We start from the raw sequence: 19,340 nt of genomic DNA, 5'->3' as shown, positions 1-19,340 counted from the left end.
TATAAAAGGAAATGAGAAGGAATTATGGACTCTGGGTAACGGAGGCTAATCTGGTAACAGGCCCACAATTGAGGCAGACGCTGTCACCTCTGAAGAACCTGCAGAACTTTCTGAATATCCACAGGCCCAGTGCCACCCTGGACTTTCTGAATCAAAAGGCCTGGAGCAGGGGTACCCATATGCACCTGTATGGCTAAGACGGTCCACAGGTGATTCTGATGCACAGCCAACGTTGTGAGGTAATTTGGATTAATGAATTAAGGAGGTAGTTTTTCGAAGCAACAAAAATAAGGGGAGGAGATATAGATGAACATTTATCTGTTTTAAATTAAGGAATTCACTTTTACTTAAGCATAAACAGGGTCAGGCACAGTAATTACAGACTCACGCCTGTAATCCCAGCACTTTGGGAGGCCCAGGTGGGTGGATCACTTGAGGTCAGGAGTTTGAGACCAGCCTGGCCATCATGGTGAAACTTCGTCTCCACTAAAAAATATGAAAGCCAAGTGTGGTGGCGTGTGCCTGTAATCCCAGCTACTCAAGGCTGAGGCAGAAGAATTGTTTCAACTTGGGAGATGGAGGTTGCAGTGAGCCGAGATTGAGCCACTGTACTCCAGCCTGGGTGACAGAGTGAGACTCTGCCTCAAAACAAAACAAAACAAAACAAAACAAAAACCAACAACAACAAACAACAAAAAAGCATAAACAGGAGGAAGATCTGACTAAATTTTAAAACAACCACCACAATTTAAAAAAGCTTTATCAGAAACATAAAGAAAATAAAAAGGCAAATAATAAACTGGAAAAAATATTTGCTATATATTTGACCCAAACAATTAATTTTCTTAATAAATAAATAAAAAGTGCTTCAATTCAATAAGGAAAGCATAAGCATTCCAAAGGAAAACGGACAAAGTGTATGCATCTATATTTCATAAAAATCAGTATAAATCATGGATAAATATAAGGAAAAGTTTCACCTCACTATGAAACAAAGAAATTCAAATTAAAACAAGGTACCACTTTGGCAAATATTTATAAATGATAATGCCTAGTATTGAGAGTGGGGAAAACAGGCACACCCATATGCCCCTGGGAGACTATAAATTGGTACAACTCTCTGGTGCGCAATTTAGTATTATGCTTCAAAAGGCTTTAAAATGTTCATTTTCTTTAAAACGTTTCTTTAAAAGGCTTTAAAATGTTCAATAACTCCCATCACTTCTATAAATTGATGATGACGTCTTTACAAAAGTTGACCTCTTCATAGCTAAACAAATGCACATGGATTTACAGCATCTTTAGTAAGAGTGAAAAACTGTAAGTAAACTACATGTGTCCAGTAAATAAATGGTAACATATCCATATGACAGAACACCAGGCAGCAATTTAAAATAGATTTCAGAAAAGTTTAAGGATGTGTGGAAATCCTTACATGATATTAAGTGGAAAAGCAAGTTAAAACATTAATATAAATATACACACACATAGTTAAGAAAAAAGGCTAGTTAACACCTGGTGGTACTATGGGTAAATACAAATTTAATTATCCTCTTTATATTTTTCTTGATTTTTCAGATTTCTTCTCACAAACACAAATTAGTTTTTTTTTTATTTTATTGAGATAGGGTCTTGCTGTGTTGCCCAGGCTGGGGTGTAGTGGTGCAATCACAGCTCACTGTAACCTCAAACTCCTGGGCTCAAGTGATCCTCCTGACTCAGCCTCTGGAGTAGCTGAGACTACAGGCATGTGCCACCATGCCTAATTTCTTTTAATTTTTGTAGAGATGGGGTTTTGCTATGTAGCCCAGGCTAGTCTTGAACTCCTGAGGTCAAGGATCCAAGCGATCCTCTTGCCTCAGCCTCCCAATGCACTGCGTATAGGTGTGAGCCACTATGCCCAGCCACAAATTAGTTTGTTGTTTTTCCATCTCACTCTGTCCCCCAGGCTGGAGTGCAGTGGCGCAATCTCAGCTCACTGTAACCTCTGCCTTGTGGGTTCAAGGGACTCTCCTACCTCAGCCTCCCCAGTAGCTGGGATTACAGGCGCCCACCACCACACCCGGCTAATTTTTGTATTTTTAGTAGAGATGGGGTCTCACCATGTTAGTCATGCTGGTTTCAAACTCCTGACCTCAAATGATCCATCCGCCTCGGCCTCCCAAAGTACTGGGATTATAGGCGTGAGCCACTGCGCCTGGCCTGCAAGTTAATTTCATAGTCAGAAAAAATGATAATCATTTTTATCCTGCAGCTAATAAGATAATGTCATGGAGTACCAAATCGAGAATAAGAAAACTCTGGAGGCTAGGAAATCATTAGTCTTTCAGGTGTAAGGTTATGAAGACAAAGGAGAGGGTAATAAAAGTGGGAATTCAAAGGAAAACATTTCTAAACTGGCACTGCCCAATATGCTAGACTTCAGTACCAGGCGGTTATTTATATTAGTTAAAGCTAAATAAAATGTAAAATTCAGTTCCTTAGTTCAACTAGCCACATTACAAGTGCTCCATGGCCACAGGTGGCTAGAGGCTACCATAACAGACAGCATGGATTATAGGTTTCCATCACTGCGGAAGATTCCATGGGACAGCGCTGTTCCATGTATTCCACTTCAGGTCTGAGGGATCCAGCTTCCGGCTTGTCTCTTCAGCCTCATCCCTTGGTTCAGTTTCTCACATCCTTCATGCTCCAGCAACAAGCATGTAAGCACCATGAGGACAGAGATCATATCTGTCTGGTTCTCCAAGTCTAGTGGGGGAGACATACTACCTGGGTAACTACACACAATGTTATGCGGACTTGAAAACAGGTGCACAGATTATTAACACAGCAAAGAGCTCAATCTGGGGTTCAAGGAAGACTTCCGAAGGAGAAGGTGTGGGCGTACACAGAGAGGAAAGGAAAGAAAATTCTAGTGGAGAAAAGAGTGTGATATGAATAAGGAACCAGATGAGAAAGAGTGCATGCAGCACAAGGGAGGAAGCACCAGCGGGTCAGACACTGACTCATACAACACACAGTTGATGTCCCATGGGCCAGGCCTGAGCCAGCTCTGGGCACCCAGCAGTGACCAGGACAGCTCTGTTCCCTGCCCCCGCAATGCTTATATGCCAGGCTCACCAGTACTGCTGGAGCGCCAAGGGTGAGGCAGGGAATGCCAACAACTGAGGATGGATGCTTTAAGGCCAAGTCAAGGACCCCGCACCTCATCTTAAGCATCCTGGTTAGTTTGCTTTTTATCCTAGCAATGAAACCCTCTTATTGGCCTCAGTGCGGGTCGGAGTCCACATCCCTCTCTCTCTCTGTCCCCCACTCTGGTCCCTACCACTGCTGTGGGCAATGGGGAGCTCCTCAAGGGGTGTTGGCCGCGAAGGGCACAGTCACAGCTTTAGGGAGACCCCCCCCGCGGCCGGCTGGGGTGTGGATTTCAGAGGCGTCAGAACAGAGACGGGAAGTGTGGCTGAGAGGACGCTGGAGTCATCTCCAAGACCTGAGAAAATGGTAGGGCCAACTTGAGCGACGTCGAAGCAGGAGAATCCCTTCCAAATTCAGGGAATGCCAGGGAAGCTGACCGCCCGGGCGGCGGTCGTCCCGTGAGAGGCCCCGGGGGAAGAGCAGCCGAGGGGCGCCGGCGGCCCGGGCAGAGGCCGGCGTCGCGAGGGAGAGGGGCGCGGGGGCCGCGGGCGCCAGGGCGAGCCGGGGCGCGGAGGCAGCAGGTGTGCGGCTGCCGGGGCACGCGGGGCGCCGGAAGGAAGCCTCCAGTGGACAGAGGGGTGAGCTCCCGACCTTGCCCTTGAGCGTTTACCGGAGGTGGGCAGGGCACGTTCTCCTCAGCCCATGCCCCGCCGAAGCAGCGGGCGTGCGGGGCCTGCCACCGGACCGACGCTTCTGGACGCCCGACACCCGTTCCCTCACCTCCCGCGCGACGGCCCGGCCCCTCCCACAGTCCACGGCCGCTCAGCCCGGGCTCCGCGCCCGGTCTCCTCAGAGCCTCCGCCGACCCTTCCCACGCCGCGGCCTCGCCCCGCTGTCCCTTCACATCGCCATCCCCCCACGTGGCCAGCGCCCCGCCCGGCCGCACCCCTCCCAGGTCGCAGTACCTTGGGCTCTCGAAGCTGCACCCCCTGCGCCGCAGCGCCGCCCTCTTCTGCCGCAGGAGCGCAGCGGCCACCCCGCCGGGCTCCGGCTCCATCGCCCCGGGCGGGGGCCGCGGGCTCGGGCGCACTCGGGTGGGCTCGGGCCTCGGCCGGCCGCTCGGCTCGCACGCCGCAGCCCACGCCCCGCCCCACGCCCCTAGCTGGGCCCAGGCCCCGCCCCGGCCCCGCCCCGAACCACGGCCCAGCCCGCCTCGCGCCTCTTATCCTGGTTCAGGCCCCGCCCAAGCCCCGCCCCGAACCCCAGCCTGCCCGGACCCTCCGCAGGGCCCAAGCCCCGCCCCGCAATCACTCACCCTGGTCCTGGCCCCGCCCCGCGATCGCTCACCCTGGTCCCGGCCCCGCCCCGCACCCGCTCAGCCTGCTACAGGCCCCGCCCCGCGCCCGCTCAGCCTGTTACAGGCCCCGCCCCGGCCCCGCTCTCAACTCCTGCTCTGCTCGCCCCGCGCCCTCAGCCCGGAGCAGGCCCCGCCCACGCCCCGCCCACGCCCCGCCCACGCCCCGCCCCGCGCTCCGGTAACGCCCCTCCCGCGCCAGCTCCGCCGGATTCTTGCCGCCGGCTTTCGGCACCTCTGCGGGGCCCACAGGCCCAAAACGCCCATCCTATCCTCGACTGTCCCGTCCACGACCCCAACCCTCCTGCTGCTTGCCCCTCAGCACAGACCCTGGCCCCGCCCACCTACCCCTGCACTCATGTGCTCGCGCAAGGCCCTCGCCCTTACCCCAAACCTCTGCTTTCTCGAGCGTCGTCCCTTGGAGTTCGGCCCCTCATCGCCTCAGCACCTCCTGGCCCTTTCTATTGTAGCTCCGCCCCTAGGGCCCTCCTTTCCCATGTCCCGCCCACAGGTATGGCTCCGCCCCCAGGAGCCCCGCCTTTTCCCTTCGAAGCTCCCACCGACTCGGTTCCCAGACCAGCTCCATCGCCTCCTCAGTTCTGCTCTGACAGGGCCCGCCACAGCCCCGCCCGGCCGCGAGGCCCCGCCCACACTCGGTGGCCCCGCCCAGCCACCCCCTTCCTTCTGCGCCCTCGTCCAGCCTGCCCGCAGGCTCCGCGCGGGGTAGATGCCCGCACCCGTGGCTAAAGCGGCGTTTCGCCGTCTGGTCTGCGTTGACTCCGGGATCCTGCCATCTATCCCCCTTGATGGATGGCAGGATCTGGTGGCCGTTTGTGGCGCCTGACGCCGTGAGGCTAAGGGGCTGGAGCTTTGCAGGATACCAGTTGTGGGTTCGAGTCTTGACTGTTAGTTTCTAACTGTGACGACCCCCAACCCCATCCTCACTTCCCTAAGTCAAATGCATTCTTCTAGGGCCCTTGAACACTGCACTGTGACTGAGGGCAGCGACCCCATCTGGGTAAAGCTGGGGCCACCGTGCCGTCTAAATCAGGAGGAGGAGGTAAACTAGGGCTACCTCGGCAAGCGGGGCCTTGTCGTAGCTAGGGAGGTGTGGCTATGCTGGCCTGGAACTGGGATGGTGGAGCAGAGCCCGAGGACTGTGCTGGTGTGGGGGAACCTGTGCTTGGGGGACTGGCCACTGCAGCTTTGGAAGGCACTGGCTGGGAAACTGAGGCAGTCCGGGTCAGGGGATCACATCACCCCCTGGTGCACACTTCCTCAATGACTTCCAGGTTTTTTCCTGGTAAGGCCTGAACTTTGTGAGAGAATGAAGCGGCTGCCCAGATAGCACTGAGAGAAAGATGTAGAGGAGGCCTTTTTATTTCTCCTTCCAGCCCCTCTAGAGATGCCTCTGGTCCTCCCCTCAGGTTTTCCACGAGATAACCCTTTTAAGACAGCCCTCTTTTTTCTCCAAGCGAGGTATAGTGGAGTTCTGGGCTTTTGCCTAATATCATGAAGTCCTCCCAATATACCTTTTCAGACTCAAAATCCCATTACTCCCGCAAAACCTGTACTCAGTGAGATCGGGTTGCCTTTTTCTCAGCCTCACTCTGCTCCTTCTCATTTCTGTCTCCCTATTGCCCCCACCCTTCATGTGTTCTGCAACCTCTGAACTGAATCTCCAAATACCCACTGCCCTCTAAAGCATCCTACGTCTCCTGCCTCTCTCCCTGGAGTGCCTGTCCCTTCCTGAGGATGCTGCTCCTGCATGGTTTTGATGCTCTGGTTACGTCCTAGCTGAGTTTTGGGCTCCCCATGCCTCCTTTGTGTCTATCTGAAACAGCAACTGTTTGCTAAGTGAATGTGTGTGACTTTAATAAACTGAGCAGTATTCATTGGAAAACACATTTAATTTCAAAGTAAACAAAGATGTTGTACATTAAAGTATTTAATTAGTGAAATAATTATTATCAATGTAACAAGCTGAAAAATACAGCAACTTGATACAAGACTGAGGTAACAAAATACTTCACCAAAAATCTAAAGAACCCCATGGAGGGCTGGTTGATGTTCAGTGGTTACTGCGGGTGAGACAATTCACAAGAATTAGAGAAAGTCCTTACACAACTGCATGCAGGGGTCTGCTGGAAAAAAAGACAGCCCAGGAGAGTGCAACAGATTTAACAGGAAACGAATTAAAATGTAGAAACTGATTTTCAACTTACTTCGAAGAGTACATAAGAAATTGAAAACTACTCTCTATGCAACATTTTGAATGCTAAGTGGAAAACCATGCATTTTGGCACGAAATTTATTAAAGATTATACCATACTAATTAATTACTATTATTTCATTAGTGAATAGTCACAGTCGTTCAGAAATGGATAAAGAGATTAATGGTTATAAAATGGACAGATGATCTCCTGTGTTGCTGCTGTAAGCGGGGTTTTGAGGCTGCCCAGGGGGTGTACACGCTTGTGCAGCATAGGGCTGCAAGGCGGTCTCAAGTCCATGGTACAAGTTCTCAACACCCAAGAAAATGCAGTTCTCGCTCACATTGTAGTTATATTTAACATTGAAATTAAAAACAGAAACCTATGGAGCAAATACTGTGACATTTCAACCCTACTCTCTCATTCCACCTTTGGAATCCTCGGCATGGCCAACTGCAGCTCTGTGCCTGGCTCTTCTGGGCCAACCAGCCTCTAGGATAGTGACTTCATCCTCACTGCAACTGAACTCGCAGATCAAGAGGCTATTCAGTCTGTTGAGCCTTTTGATGCCTTTCTGGAGCAATCTATGCACAGGATTTATACTCAGGGCTAGGAGAGAGGCAAAGTCTTGCCTAAGGAGATATGTGTGGTGGGGACTACTTGTTTGTTGAGTGGTCAGGTCCATGAGGGCAGGGATCAGATCTGACTTGTTCTTAGCACAGGCAGCACTTGCTAGTGATGCGAATGAATAAATGAATGAATGGGTGGTTTTGTGCAGAGAATCTGTTATTTCTAAAGGACTAGGAGTTTGTTTTTTTAACATGAAACCACTTGATATGTAAAAATGATGTAAAGCTGATTTAAGTCATTTATGGGCTCACAAACCAGAAAGCTGTGTTTTTGGCAATGCTCCCCAGTGGTTACGGACATCAGCAGCGTCGGGGAAGGGCTCTGGGCCCCACCTGAGGAACAGAGCAGATGTTGCCTGCAAGTGGTTTCCTGTTTCATGGAGCATTTCCGCCTGTAAAATGGCATCCGAAAAGGTACACCTCTTGGGGCTTGGGAGGTGGGGGTAAGATGATACTGGCCATCTTGGTAAGAAAAAAAATGCACTATAAATTCAATTGGCAAAAGAGAGTGAGTTTCTTCCTAAACAGAATCTCTTCAAGTATCTACTTCCTCGGGTTCCACAGCCTTATAGGGAGGGAGGGGGCCAAAGTCTCTCACTGGGCACAGTTAGAACAAGATTTCTACTGCTCTCTACCAAATCAATCCTCCATCAATATGTCAGTTGCCAGAATGCACTTGACTGATCTTGAATGACAAAACATGTTCAACTGTCCTGATCTTGAATGACAAAACATGTTCAACTGTCCTAGGGAGAGAAGTGAGTTGTTCTTGGGACCACAATGTTACCAGCTACCAACTCCACAGTTGCAGACAACTTTCTGTAACTTTCATTTTGGGGTGCCATGATCCATTTGCTTAAAAAAATACAGCATATGCATGCACGAAATAATCCCTTCAATGGCTTTATAAACATTTGTGCACTCTGGACAGTACAGGAGCAAAAACTAGAAATGCTTCCCTCCAGGGGGAGGGTCCACCCATGGACTTTCCCACCTTGTGATTGGTGCCTGGCCCTCTCTGTCTCAGGCTCACAGGGTTCAAACCAACACTGGGAAGACAAGCAGCATTCAATGCCTATGTTTGGCCGAGCCCCTGCTTAGAGAGCTGAGTGTCTTCCAGCCTTATCTCCAGGACTCTTCCGGTGTGGTCAAGGCTCTTACTGCTTCTATAAGGCTTTTGCCAACAAAGTCTAAGGTGATTCTTCAAGATTCCGAGCTAAGAATGTTCTTGGGAGAGGACGTGGAAACAAGACTAAATTAGTGAGAAGACTAAACATTTTGAATTGTGATTGTGCTATTTCAAATTAGGCTGAGACATTTGTGAAAGAAAAGACAAACTTATAAGGGATATAAAATTACCTGTTTTCGTGGTGCCTGAAATTCTGAGGTTTTTGGATGGGCATCTACAATACTTCCATGTGTGAAAAACCCGGACAGTTTGCAGAATGGAAAAATCCAAGGAAAATAGGTAGTTGATGTTCCACATGTTGCACTTTCATCCGAACTTACGACTTTGTAGAAGGTAACAGGTAGAATCAGATTGAATGTAAGTTAAAGTGTTAACACTGCATGGTTCTGGCCAGAGGTGTCTGGAGTGTTTGGCATTGTCATTCAGCCTCTAGATGCTGATTCGAATAGTCATCGGGAGAATGAGGGGCAACATCCGCGTGGGTGTGCAAAGCACCCAGTGTCAAGGTTTGATGGCATCAACTTTATCACCTGGAGTTTCTCTTAGCAGGAAAGTATTCTAGTCTTTGCTCAAAAGGAAGATGAATTACTAAGCACAGTAAGGCTCAACCACAAAATGAGGCCCTGGTGACAATTACTTTCCTCACCAAGTCATTCAGATTTCTAGAGAAGTTGTCGTTATTTGGTCAAAATACAGTGGTGGGTCTTTTGGTCGTTTTGAAACTGACCTATTACAGTTTATTGGTGTCGATGTTGTTCTGAAGCACCCAGCCCAGAAACTCTTGAGGGTAGCTTGATGCCCGATCGGTGTGAGCTCTGAAACCATGACAGCTGCAAGGACCCAGAAATTCAGTCTCTTCCGGAAAACTGTGGAACGGTTAACTTCTCAGAGTTAGGATATCCAAATTAAAGGGGAAGCGGGAAGAGAAGATACTGTGATAAAGAGTAATTTATTATTTTGAATAAAAATGTATTTGTGCAAAATAAGTCACTTTAAAATGTGACAAAAGGTGACAGATAAGGACGTGGTTCATGTGAGGAGCTCCTAACTGAATGCAGAGGTTGGACTGTTCACTCCCCAGGGCTTTGCTCTCTTGTCACACGGTCATCAACAATTGTGCCCTTGGACTTGGAAAATGGAAAACTTGCTGGTGACTGCGTTTGGGGCCAAGACTGGGGAAGCTTAAGGTCTCAGGGTCACTCAGCTTCCCTTCATGATCAGGAATCTTGGTGGGCCCCGCCCTGGCAGTGGAGGCAAAGGGGTGAGATGATGGGGGCACAGGCTTCACCCTGCGGGGAGAGAGAGGTTGGTGTCTCCTGGCTCCTGCACAGCTGATCACTATGAGCACGTCAGTTGGAGCTGCAACGTCACAACTTCCCATTCTGGCATGGTGGGAGGGGTGAGAAGAGGAGGGCCTCAGGCCCTGTTAGAAATGGGGAAGGGAGGAAGCAAGCAGGCCAGCAACCCAGTCCACAGTCCTGAAGCCAGGTCCTGTCTCAGAAGGGCTGACAGCAAAGAGGCCTGGAAGGGACCCGGGGCCCCAGGAAGCAGGCCTTCCAGATGAATAGCACCCATAGGAACAGAAAACAAGACACAATTTAAGGCATTGTTTGTTTACAGTAAAAGAATGCGAGGGACCCTTAACACAGGAGGAATCTAGGCTCTCACTCTGACCTTCCTCGGTGGACAGGGCTATAACTTAAGGTTAAAGCAGGGCCTCAAAGCGAATGAAGTGTGTGATGTCACAAGTCTTGTGCCAAAATGCATGTTTCTTGAAGAGTTCACACTCGCTCACACACACACACACAGCACGCACACGCAGAGGACGCTTCGGGATTGTACAAAATCTGAGGCAGCCCTGTGGGCGAGCAACCCCATGCACTTGGGGTGTAAAAAGCCTGTTCCACAGCTGTTCCTCCTCTCGGGCCCCTCTCGCAGGTTAGTTAGCGCTGTCCACTCTGTGCAGTAGAAAGCACAGAGAACCCAACGTGGGCCGGGTGCTCTCTAGTCGCAGATGCAGGTGGTGGGCCCAGAGAGGGAGAGCGGGGTGTCCGGTCTGGGGTCTGACCACTGCCCCGAGAGGCGGTGCTGCAGAATGAGTGTCATGAGAGTCGCTGGGGACTGACAGGTGGATCCCGCACTGGTGGAGCCCTCTGGGATGGTGAGGCCACAGGCCGTGTCCCCTGAGTCTGGCTGTGAGTTTCCCAGCACCCTGGCTCACAGCCTGTGCCCAGGACTGCTCTTCACCACCAGGCCCAGCCTGGGTTCCCAGAAGCCTCTGAAGTCACGCCACGTCCTGCAGAGACTTACTCAAATGACATAAGGTTTGCAGGTACCTAGAAGAGAAAGCTCAGTCTCTTGTTAAAGTTTCGACCTCAGAGGACAAGGGGTGGTCCCTAGAGGAAGGGACAGGCCTTTCCCCGTGAGTCTGGGAATGAGCAGGTTGGGTAGGGAGAGGGCATGGCAATAACAATAGCCACCCCATGTGAAGTGGCAGCTGCGCACCAGGCACTGCTTGGAATCCACCGCATGCACTGCGTCCTCGAGTCCTCACTTCAACCCCACGGGGCAGGCACTGGCATCATCCTCATTACAAAGACGAGGAAACTGAGGCTTAGAGAGGTTCAGTACACAGCAAGTAAGCAGCAGGGCTAAGAACCCAGAGCCCACGCTCTCAACCTGTCTCCTTCAGTGGAAATCAAACTGCGCTTGGGGCAGAGAGACAAATCCTGAAGGCCTGAGGTGTGTGCAGAGGGTGGGTGGCGGGAGTTGGCAAAGGGAAGCACGGGAGAAAGAGTCAGTTCAGGGATATCAGAAACCCCAAGACCTTCCCATAGCTCTGTGCCCAGGACAAGATCCTAGCCCCCTTTACTGGCGGGACTACTAGCCCCAAGGTCAGAGTGTTTCTGCCAACCCCAAAAGCTGCCAACAGGCCCTCAGCCCCAGCCCTCCTCCATCGGCACTGCTGGGGGAGGATTTGATTAGAAATAATTTCATTTAAAAAAATCCATTTTGGTGTCAGTTTGGTCAAATGATGAATTAGGAAAAAAATGCCTCTCCATGTACCAGGTGACAGTTCTAAGAATGGTCATTAGCAGCACTGTTCACTACAGCAAAAAAGTAGAAAATCAGTCCCAGGATGCCCAACAGAAGAACTAATAACAATGAAATCAGTAAAAATAAATGAATGACTGCTACATGTGGTAACACAGATGAATCCTAGGAACATGTTATAGGAGAAAAGCAAGACACAAGAAAATGCATCGTTATGGTTCTATTTATAAGAAAGGTTTTTGTTTTGTTTTGTTTTGTTTTGAGACGGAGTCTCGCTCTGTCGCTCACGCTGGACTGCAGTGGCCGGATCTCAGCTCACTGCAAGCTCCGCTTCCCTGGTTCATGCCATTCTCCTGCCTCAGCCTCCCGAGTAGCTGGGACTACAGGCGCCCGCCACCTCGCCAAGCTAGTTTTTTGTATTTTTTAGTAGAGACATGGTTTCACCGTGTTAGCCAGGATGGTCTCTATCTCCTGACCTTGTGATCCGCCTGTCTCGGCCTCCCAAAGTGCTGGGATTACAGGCTTGAGCCACCGCGCCCGGCCTATAAGAAAGTTTTAAAATGCACCCCAGACGATACATGAAGGAATCAAGTACGTGACCAGTAATTCTAAAGGAATAATCAGTAGACAAATCAGGAGAGCGGTTCTGGGGCACAGGTGGGAGGGCAACAAGCCAAAGTAGGAAGAGGCCATGGTGAGGGACAGCATTCCAAGGCCCTGGTGGCTCTGCTGTTAGGCACATGGTGGCAATAGGGTGTTTTATTGCTGTTGTTTATAGCTACACATATGTTATAGATAAGGTTTAAGTGTATTCAATGTTAACAAAAACAAGTTTAGGACACGCAGTTACACAGAATAGAAAATCAATCTAGTCGCTGTGATTGTTCCACGTGAATAGATGCATTTCTGTCACACCCTTTCTTACACCCTCCTGGCATTCCATCACACGGACATACTGCGATTCACTTAAATCATCCTCGGCTGTTGAATATTTCAGTTGTTGTCAACTTTTTATTATTACACGTAGCACAGAGTGGGAATATTTGGTTGAAAGTAAATTAGAAATAAAAAGGGGGAAAAGGAGGAAGAAAAATCCCCTCCTCCAGGTCTGAAAATCAGACAAAAATCCTTAAAAATTGTAGCCTTGCCATGCTACACCACATTTGCCAATACATGAAACTGACCCATTAGTGCTCTGCGGGATCAGCCTGCGCTGCCTGCTGGGGCTGCTGTCATCCTCTGGCCGCTTCTCCAAAGAGGGACAATGGGTTTTGCTCAGGGTTACCACTGTGGCTCCTGGGTGGGGCCACCATGCTGCCCAGGCTTCAGGCACAGGGCCCTGCCTCCTTCCCCACACTGCCCTCCATGTGGTCCACCTTGGGACTGTCAGTTCCTGTTGGACCTGGAGCTGCTCTGGCTTCCTGTGTGTGGTAGGTGAGCTTCAGTGTGCTGTGCTCTTAGAGAGGGGTCCTCAGAGCTACTGAGGGACCCCAGACACACACGATGTGACCAGCGTGGAAGAGGCCAGGATGCTCTTCCTCTCTTAATGCAATCTGAGGCGGCAGCAGCCTCGTTCAGGTCTTGGCACGTTGTCTCAAGGGATCACCTTGACATGGCTGCCGACCAAAACCCTTGTCTTCCCGTCATACGGATGGCCAATTACATTTATTCAATGTACAAACTATATATAAAGCTCTCTAGAAACGATAGAATTACAATTTCTTGTGTATCATCTTAGAACTTTTATACAGACGAGATCATCCTTTCCAAATGTTTTTACCCTGATCTGCCTCTTTCTAAAAACTATCAAGTGTTGCACAACAGGGACCCTCTGAGGGTCACAGAGGCTTCCAGGGTTTTGTTCCTATCAAGAACAATGCTGCAGTGAACATTCTTAAACCCGCCTTTGAGCACATGTGTGAGCACATCCCTAGGACAAATCCCCCAAAGTCAGACGGGTGAGTCAAGGGAATCAACTGCAATTTATTTGGAACCTGTGGCACCTGTTTATTCTTGTATTGGTCTTGTCCTGTTTTAGTTGGTCAAGGACTAATTCTGAGAACTTGCTAATTCTGCTTTCTAGCTTCTTATCATCTATAATTTCAATCAGCTGCTCGTGTTTGTCCTCATCTGTGTTACAGATCCTGAATAGGACCGAGCTGAGCACAGAGCCCTAGGACCTGTCGCTGTCACTAGAGACCTCCCCCCAGCTTCCAGAACCACTTGGAGGGACCAAGAAGTCTGTGACTGTGCCTTGTGGCACCATGAAGTCCCCATCCTCCTGGACCCAAATGCCTGGTATGCACTTGCCTTTGCTGAGGTCCCCCAGACTTCAGAGCTGCTACCTGCAAGGAGGCTTGCTGAGTCTACTTCCCGGCACTACCCCCAACTGTCCTCCTTGAAGTGCCACCCTCTATGCCATGCGCCTAGCCCTCTATGCCATGCGCCTAGCCCTCTATGCCATGTGCCTAGCCCTCTATACCATACGCCTAGCCCGCCCAAGATGGGCTAGGAGAGGACTCCTGCTTCCCCCACTCCTCCTCTGGCTGATCCCTGGGGAACACACACATGGACACTTAGGGACAGGAGCATCAGTGCTGCCCACCTGACCCCCAGGGAGCAGGAGGCTGCAGCCCGCTCCCATTTGCTGCTGAGGGCAAAGGCAGCCATTTCTCTCACAAGCCTGGACAGCGGGGGATGTGCTTCCGGTCTTTTGCTCAGCTGCGGGGGTTACCAGGGACGTGGGGGCAGGACAGGCAGGAGGGCTCAGGGGCAACAAGTAGCGAATCAGGAGAGTCAGGCAGACTTGGGTTCAATCCCAGCTCCACTGCTCACTCATGTGGGACCTTAAGCGTGTGTCTGCCCCTTTCTGAGCCTCAGGATCCTCAGCATAAAATGGAGACAGTAAGAGAATCCACCTCACAGGGATGTTGGGAGAATTCAGCCAATTCCTGCACGTGAAGCATTTCACGTAACACCCTTGGTGGGATGGCTGGGGGCGACCGGGGGAGGGGGCCATACCGCGAGCCAGGCCCAGTAGGCCAGAGGGGGCCTATGTCAATACAGAATCTACTGGTTCAAACACACTGAGAAGCTAGGGACCCCTTTCACCAGCAGCCTTGCCTGGCCCGTGGCTGGCTGTCAGTAAGTTAGCCGCATCATCCCCAAGGGTTGTGGGGCAGGGAGGAGTGAGTGTGCAGTATTCCCATGAAGTCAGCTCTGGGCAGGGATGACCTAAATAGATGCTAGAACCCGATCCTGGGGTGATATCGCAGCTGCTCATAACTATCCCCCAGTGGGTGTTTCTGTGGCATTTCCCATTGTGGGAAAGACACAGGAACCACATTCAAAGTTCTGGTCCGGAGCTGGGCTTAGTTCTAAGCTGAGCAAGGGGGTGCCTTGTCTCAAGGGAAGATGCTGCTCAGAAGAGGGTATCTGAGAGTGTGGCTAATGGGCTCTGAAAGAAGAGAACCCTGTTTTCTAAGGACCCTTAGTTCCAAGGGTGGGAGAGGATATTTCAGGTGACAAGCAGGATTTTGGTGACTTTACCTGAGGCCTGTTGCTTTTACATGCATCATCCAAATGCTTGTGCCACAGTATTGCATGAAATCGGGAACCAGTTTGAAACTTGTAAACATTGCCTGATGGATAGAGAAACCATGAGTTAAGAAGAGGGCCACGTAGGAGGGTCAGCTGGTGACTGTGGCATAAAGATAAATGTAAACACGGGTAACTAAACTAGGAAGGTCGGCCCAGGTGAGCTGGAACATGCAGAGAAAGCAGCCTCCAGGGCTCCCTCCAGTGGTCTCTTTGGACCATGGCTTTTAACCATTTTGGGGCCATGGTACCTTTGGCTGTCTGGTTAAGCCTGTGGACCATCCTCAGAATAATGTTTCCAAATGTATAAAATACAAAGGAAATCGACAATACTCAAATATAGTTATTAAACTACTAAAAAACAAACCAGTGGTATAATTCTATAGGTGCTTCTATATTAAAGCACTAAGAACAAGATCTAGTACAAGTCTGATACTGTACTGTAATTTCAAAGAGATAAGCGTAAGTGATATTTTGAAATGTCTGTAACAATATGTGATTTCTCTTGGATATAAAATCACAGGTATTGCTAACATTTTTATTGTTGGATGCTTATACTCATAACTGAAGGAGTCAGAAGTCACTGAAAACAAAGATGCATTTTTTTCCACACCCAAGTTCACAGACCTCTTGAATTCTATCCATGGACCCTGGCCACCCCTTGTGTCACATTTCCTTAAGAAACCACTGCTAATCCGGTCCAGACTGTTGAGGGAGGAACAATGGTAACCAAACTCAGGACACACTGCCACATGTGTGCAACAAATGTGGGTTCAGTCACTTAGACACTGAGCAGAGAACTTGGCAATTTCTCTCTTCCCCATTCCAGGATCCTGGAGGCTCCCTTTGTTTCTCTGCTTCTCAGCTAAGCACATTAGAGCCTGACACTCAAGGCATGGTCTCCCCACCAGCACCGCCATCTGCATTGCCCAGGAGCTTGTTGGAAATGCAGAATCTTGGTCTCTACCCCAGATCTGTTGAATCCAAATCTGAATTTTAACCACATCTCCAGGTGATTTGTGTGTTCATGAACCCTACAGTAGAACATTCCTGTTAAGGTGTGAAAATGCGTGGGGATTTTCCAGCCCCAATCAGTTTGCCCGGTTGGAATCCAATTGACCCAGGCAATTTTGGAGTTCTGTCATGAGACATGGGTGACTGAGGAGACCTGCCATAGTCTGTTCCGAACGTCAATGAAGACAGGGCTACTTGACAGGATGGCATCCAGAATCTCTCCTTCTTCACAGCATGATCGTGAAGTGGGAACCAGGAGGAACTGGGAGACAGCTAGAGAAGGTTGGAGCTTTGGGAAGTTAAAAGGGTTCTTCTCTGAGTTGGCCTTGGATCTGGACACTGCCAGAGTCTCATGGCACAGGCATGTCAGGGGATCCCTGAAATCTCCCCAGAGCCAAGACCCTTCCAGCCTCATGGCCCTGCTTCATCCAGTCTTACTATTTATTCCAAGACCGTGAGGCTACAGCTCCTGGAGTGATGGGCCCCAGCAGCCACAGGTAAGGCCGCAAAAAGGATTCCAGCACCCTGTGCCTTGTACCCTGCTCAAAGGACATGCCAACCATGATCTATGCAGCTTTTGTGGACTAGCATGGACCCCACGAACATCAGAATCTAAAGCAAAGGGAAGGCAGCAGCCTCAAAAGCTCCTAATAACTTCAAAATGCACACTGAGCAGGAGAGAAAATGGGCAGAGAGCAGCTGCAGGCACCAGCTCTGGCCTGCTGCCTACCTTTGTCAGGGTTGTTCAGCTGGAAGATATCTGGGTGCTCGGGGTCATCAGGCAGCTGCACCATCCAGCCCACGATGGAAACCTTTTTGCCAGGTGTGGATTTATACTGGAGGAGAGCAACAACACAGCCGGAGACCCGGGCCCAGCCCTCCACTCCGCAAGGGAGGCCGACCTGGGTCAGGCAAGGCTCCCTCCCTCCCCTGCCACCTTCCCACCTGCATCCTCCACAGTTCACATAGATCCCTTTCCCACCACCATCCTCCACAGTTCACAGAGCTCCCTTCCCCACTAGAGGAAGTCCCAGTACTAGAGTCCTTTCAAGGGACTTACGTGTTTTCTGTCTGTGCCCCGCAAGGACTTGGCTCCGTAGTACAGGAGGGTGGATCCTGAGAGTATGACCCAGTACCTGGTCCACGAGGACAGCTACAGAGGAAGGAGAGGCTGAGTGATGCCACCAAGGGTCATGGGGGTAGAGGACCCCTGGCTGATTCCAGACCCAGCCATCCCATCAATGCCACTGCAGGCCCCATCTCTTCCCTGGCCCTCCACCACCCCCTGGCAATGCTAACTTCCACCTAGGACCAAGAGAGGAGGCATCTTCCCTCCCCTCTCTTGCTCCTTTACTCAGGGAGCCCTTCCTTTGTTCATTTTAAGGCAGTGTCGGGCATAATTCCTGAGAATTCAGCTTACTGCACGCCCACTGCAAGCCGGGCCTCTGCCACGCATGTGACTTTCTTGCTGAGACCTCTAGGAGTGAGCACTATTTACAGACGCGGAAGCCCCTGCTGCCCAGGTGGATGCGGGTCTGTACTTACCGCAGGCTTCCGCCCTTCCTTGAGCAGGGTTTTTCTTCTCAGAGGCCCCTCCATGGTGGGCACGGCTGCCGAATTCCCCAGAGAACAGATGCACGGGCCGGTGGGGCTGAGGAGAGACCACCGGTCAGACATCGCCCTGGAGGAGCTGAGGTCAAGCTCCCTCTCTCTCACTGGGGACCACAGGTGCCCCACTACCAAGTCCGAGATGTCCCAGCAGTCCAGACTCAACAGCACAGGGCAAGGCCCGGAGGGGAAGGCCAGGTGATGACGCACATGAAGGGCCCACCGCCAAGGACTCCCACACCCGTCTCTCTGGGGCGGCAAAGCTCCAGGCTTGGTGACCAAGTTCCTCATAACCCAGGCCCCGATCAGCACCCCCAACCTATCCTGAGGGCTGCTTTTGTCGTGGCTGCAGCCTGGCCGCTCCCTGGGGCTGGTGTGGGCTCCTCCACACCTGAGGAGCTGGTGCCTGTGAAGCCCCAGCTCCAGCAGCCCTTCCTTCTGGTGTTGGCCAGAGCCTCAGAGGAGCAGCGAGGAAGGGAAGAGGGTGTGGAGTGACAAGAGGGACGCGAGCCCACACGCACCATTCCCCACACCTTTCCCAGGCTCTTCACTCATCCTCTCTCTTGGGGACTCAAGCATCACCTACAGATGAAGGTGTCCAAGGGCATGGCAGCCTACACCTCCCTCCTGAGCTCCAGATCTGCCCACGCCCCAGGAACGGCACCACCCCCTACTGGCTGCTTCAGCCAGAAAGCTGGGGTTTTCTTCTGTTTCGAATGTCCCTGTAACCTAATCAATCCCAAGGATGCACTGGGGATCAGGTACTAAACATGTCTGACCATCCATCTTAGCCATCCCACTACACCTTAGGCCACCGGACCGTCCTCTGAGCCACTGCCCAGTGCACTCCACTGGCCTTCCTGGGTCCACACTGGCCAGTGCCTCCACCCTCCCCGTCTCTTCTCCTCTCCTCCACCCACCCACAGCAAGCCCCTTTTATGGTTCCCTGTCGTTTTTAAGGTCTGAGCCACCATCCTCACCCCTGCTGGATGCTGGATGCGGCTCCGGCTCATCTCATGTCCCTGCCCTCTCTCATTCCTTCCAACATTCCCTCCCTTCCCTTCACTCGAATCATCCAGCCCTTCCTGCCTCACAGCCCACGCTGTCCCTTTGCTGGCAGCACTCTCATTGCCCCTCCACTTCCAATTATTTGGTGAATTCCTATCATTCTTCCAGTCTCTTTTTCAGGGAGGCCCTCCCTGAGCTCCCGAACCAAGTAAGCTCCCCCTCCTCTTCCTGAGTGCCCCTCACCTCCTCTGGGACAGCCAGTGCACCTGGCAGTAGCCTCACGGGGGCAAAGGCTGTGTCTGTTTCTTTCGGCAGCCTCTAGCACAGTGCTTGGCATCCAACACGCCATATAACAAGCTATGTGTCAAACAAATGAACACATGAACACATGGATACCTGTAGACACAGCTCCGGGTTCTGGGAGAGTTCCGAACTGGAACCCGCCAGTTGGGCCCCAGGGTGGCATAGAGACGTCCCCTGCTTCAGAGGAAAAGGGTTAAATTTTAGCAACAGCTTTGAAAGACCAGATGCTCCTG

General features: G+C 51.2%; 2 protein-coding genes across 22 annotated transcripts in view; both read right to left on the bottom strand.

Annotated features, from left to right (window-relative positions):
• The window catches only part of GARNL3 (GTPase activating Rap/RanGAP domain like 3), a 173,017-nt gene extending 167,919 nt beyond the window's left edge, over positions 1-5,098 (bottom strand). Inside the window, exon 1 of one of the 2 annotated variants that reach the window (XM_017949985.1) lies at positions 4,880-5,098. In XM_017949985.1, the coding sequence (XP_017805474.1) occupies positions 4,880-4,929 (50 nt within the window). In that variant the 5' untranslated portion in view covers positions 4,930-5,098. Of the gene's footprint in view, positions 1-4,103; positions 4,261-4,879 lie in introns of those variants that run through there. The other variant, XM_017949984.1, reaches the window with a different exon arrangement.
• Positions 5,099-6,383: 1,285 nt separating this feature from the next.
• Positions 6,384-19,340, bottom strand: part of RALGPS1 (Ral GEF with PH domain and SH3 binding motif 1) — a 309,103-nt gene continuing 296,146 nt past the window's right edge. For 9 of the 20 annotated variants that reach the window (XM_017950006.3, XM_017950005.3, XM_031654524.1 and 6 more), the window contains 5 exons: positions 19,201-19,284; positions 17,734-17,839; positions 17,249-17,341; positions 16,919-17,024; positions 12,569-15,218 (listed from right to left, as the gene is read on the bottom strand). In XM_017950006.3, coding sequence (XP_017805495.1) covers positions 15,058-15,218; positions 16,919-17,024; positions 17,249-17,341; positions 17,734-17,839; positions 19,201-19,284 — 550 coding nt within the window. In that variant the 3' untranslated portion in view covers positions 12,569-15,057. Of the gene's footprint in view, positions 10,860-12,568; positions 15,219-16,918; positions 17,025-17,248; positions 17,342-17,733; positions 17,840-19,200; positions 19,285-19,340 lie in introns of those variants that run through there. The other 11 variants (XM_017950009.3, XM_017949997.3, XM_017950003.3 and 8 more) reach the window with 8 other exon arrangements.

This window comes from Papio anubis, chromosome 13 (genome assembly GCF_008728515.1).
Source record: "Papio anubis isolate 15944 chromosome 13, Panubis1.0, whole genome shotgun sequence".
In the NCBI taxonomy this organism is placed as follows: domain Eukaryota; kingdom Metazoa; phylum Chordata; class Mammalia; order Primates; family Cercopithecidae; genus Papio; species Papio anubis.
Note: the sequence above shows the minus strand (reverse complement) of the source record. Positions and strands in the feature narration are given on the sequence as shown.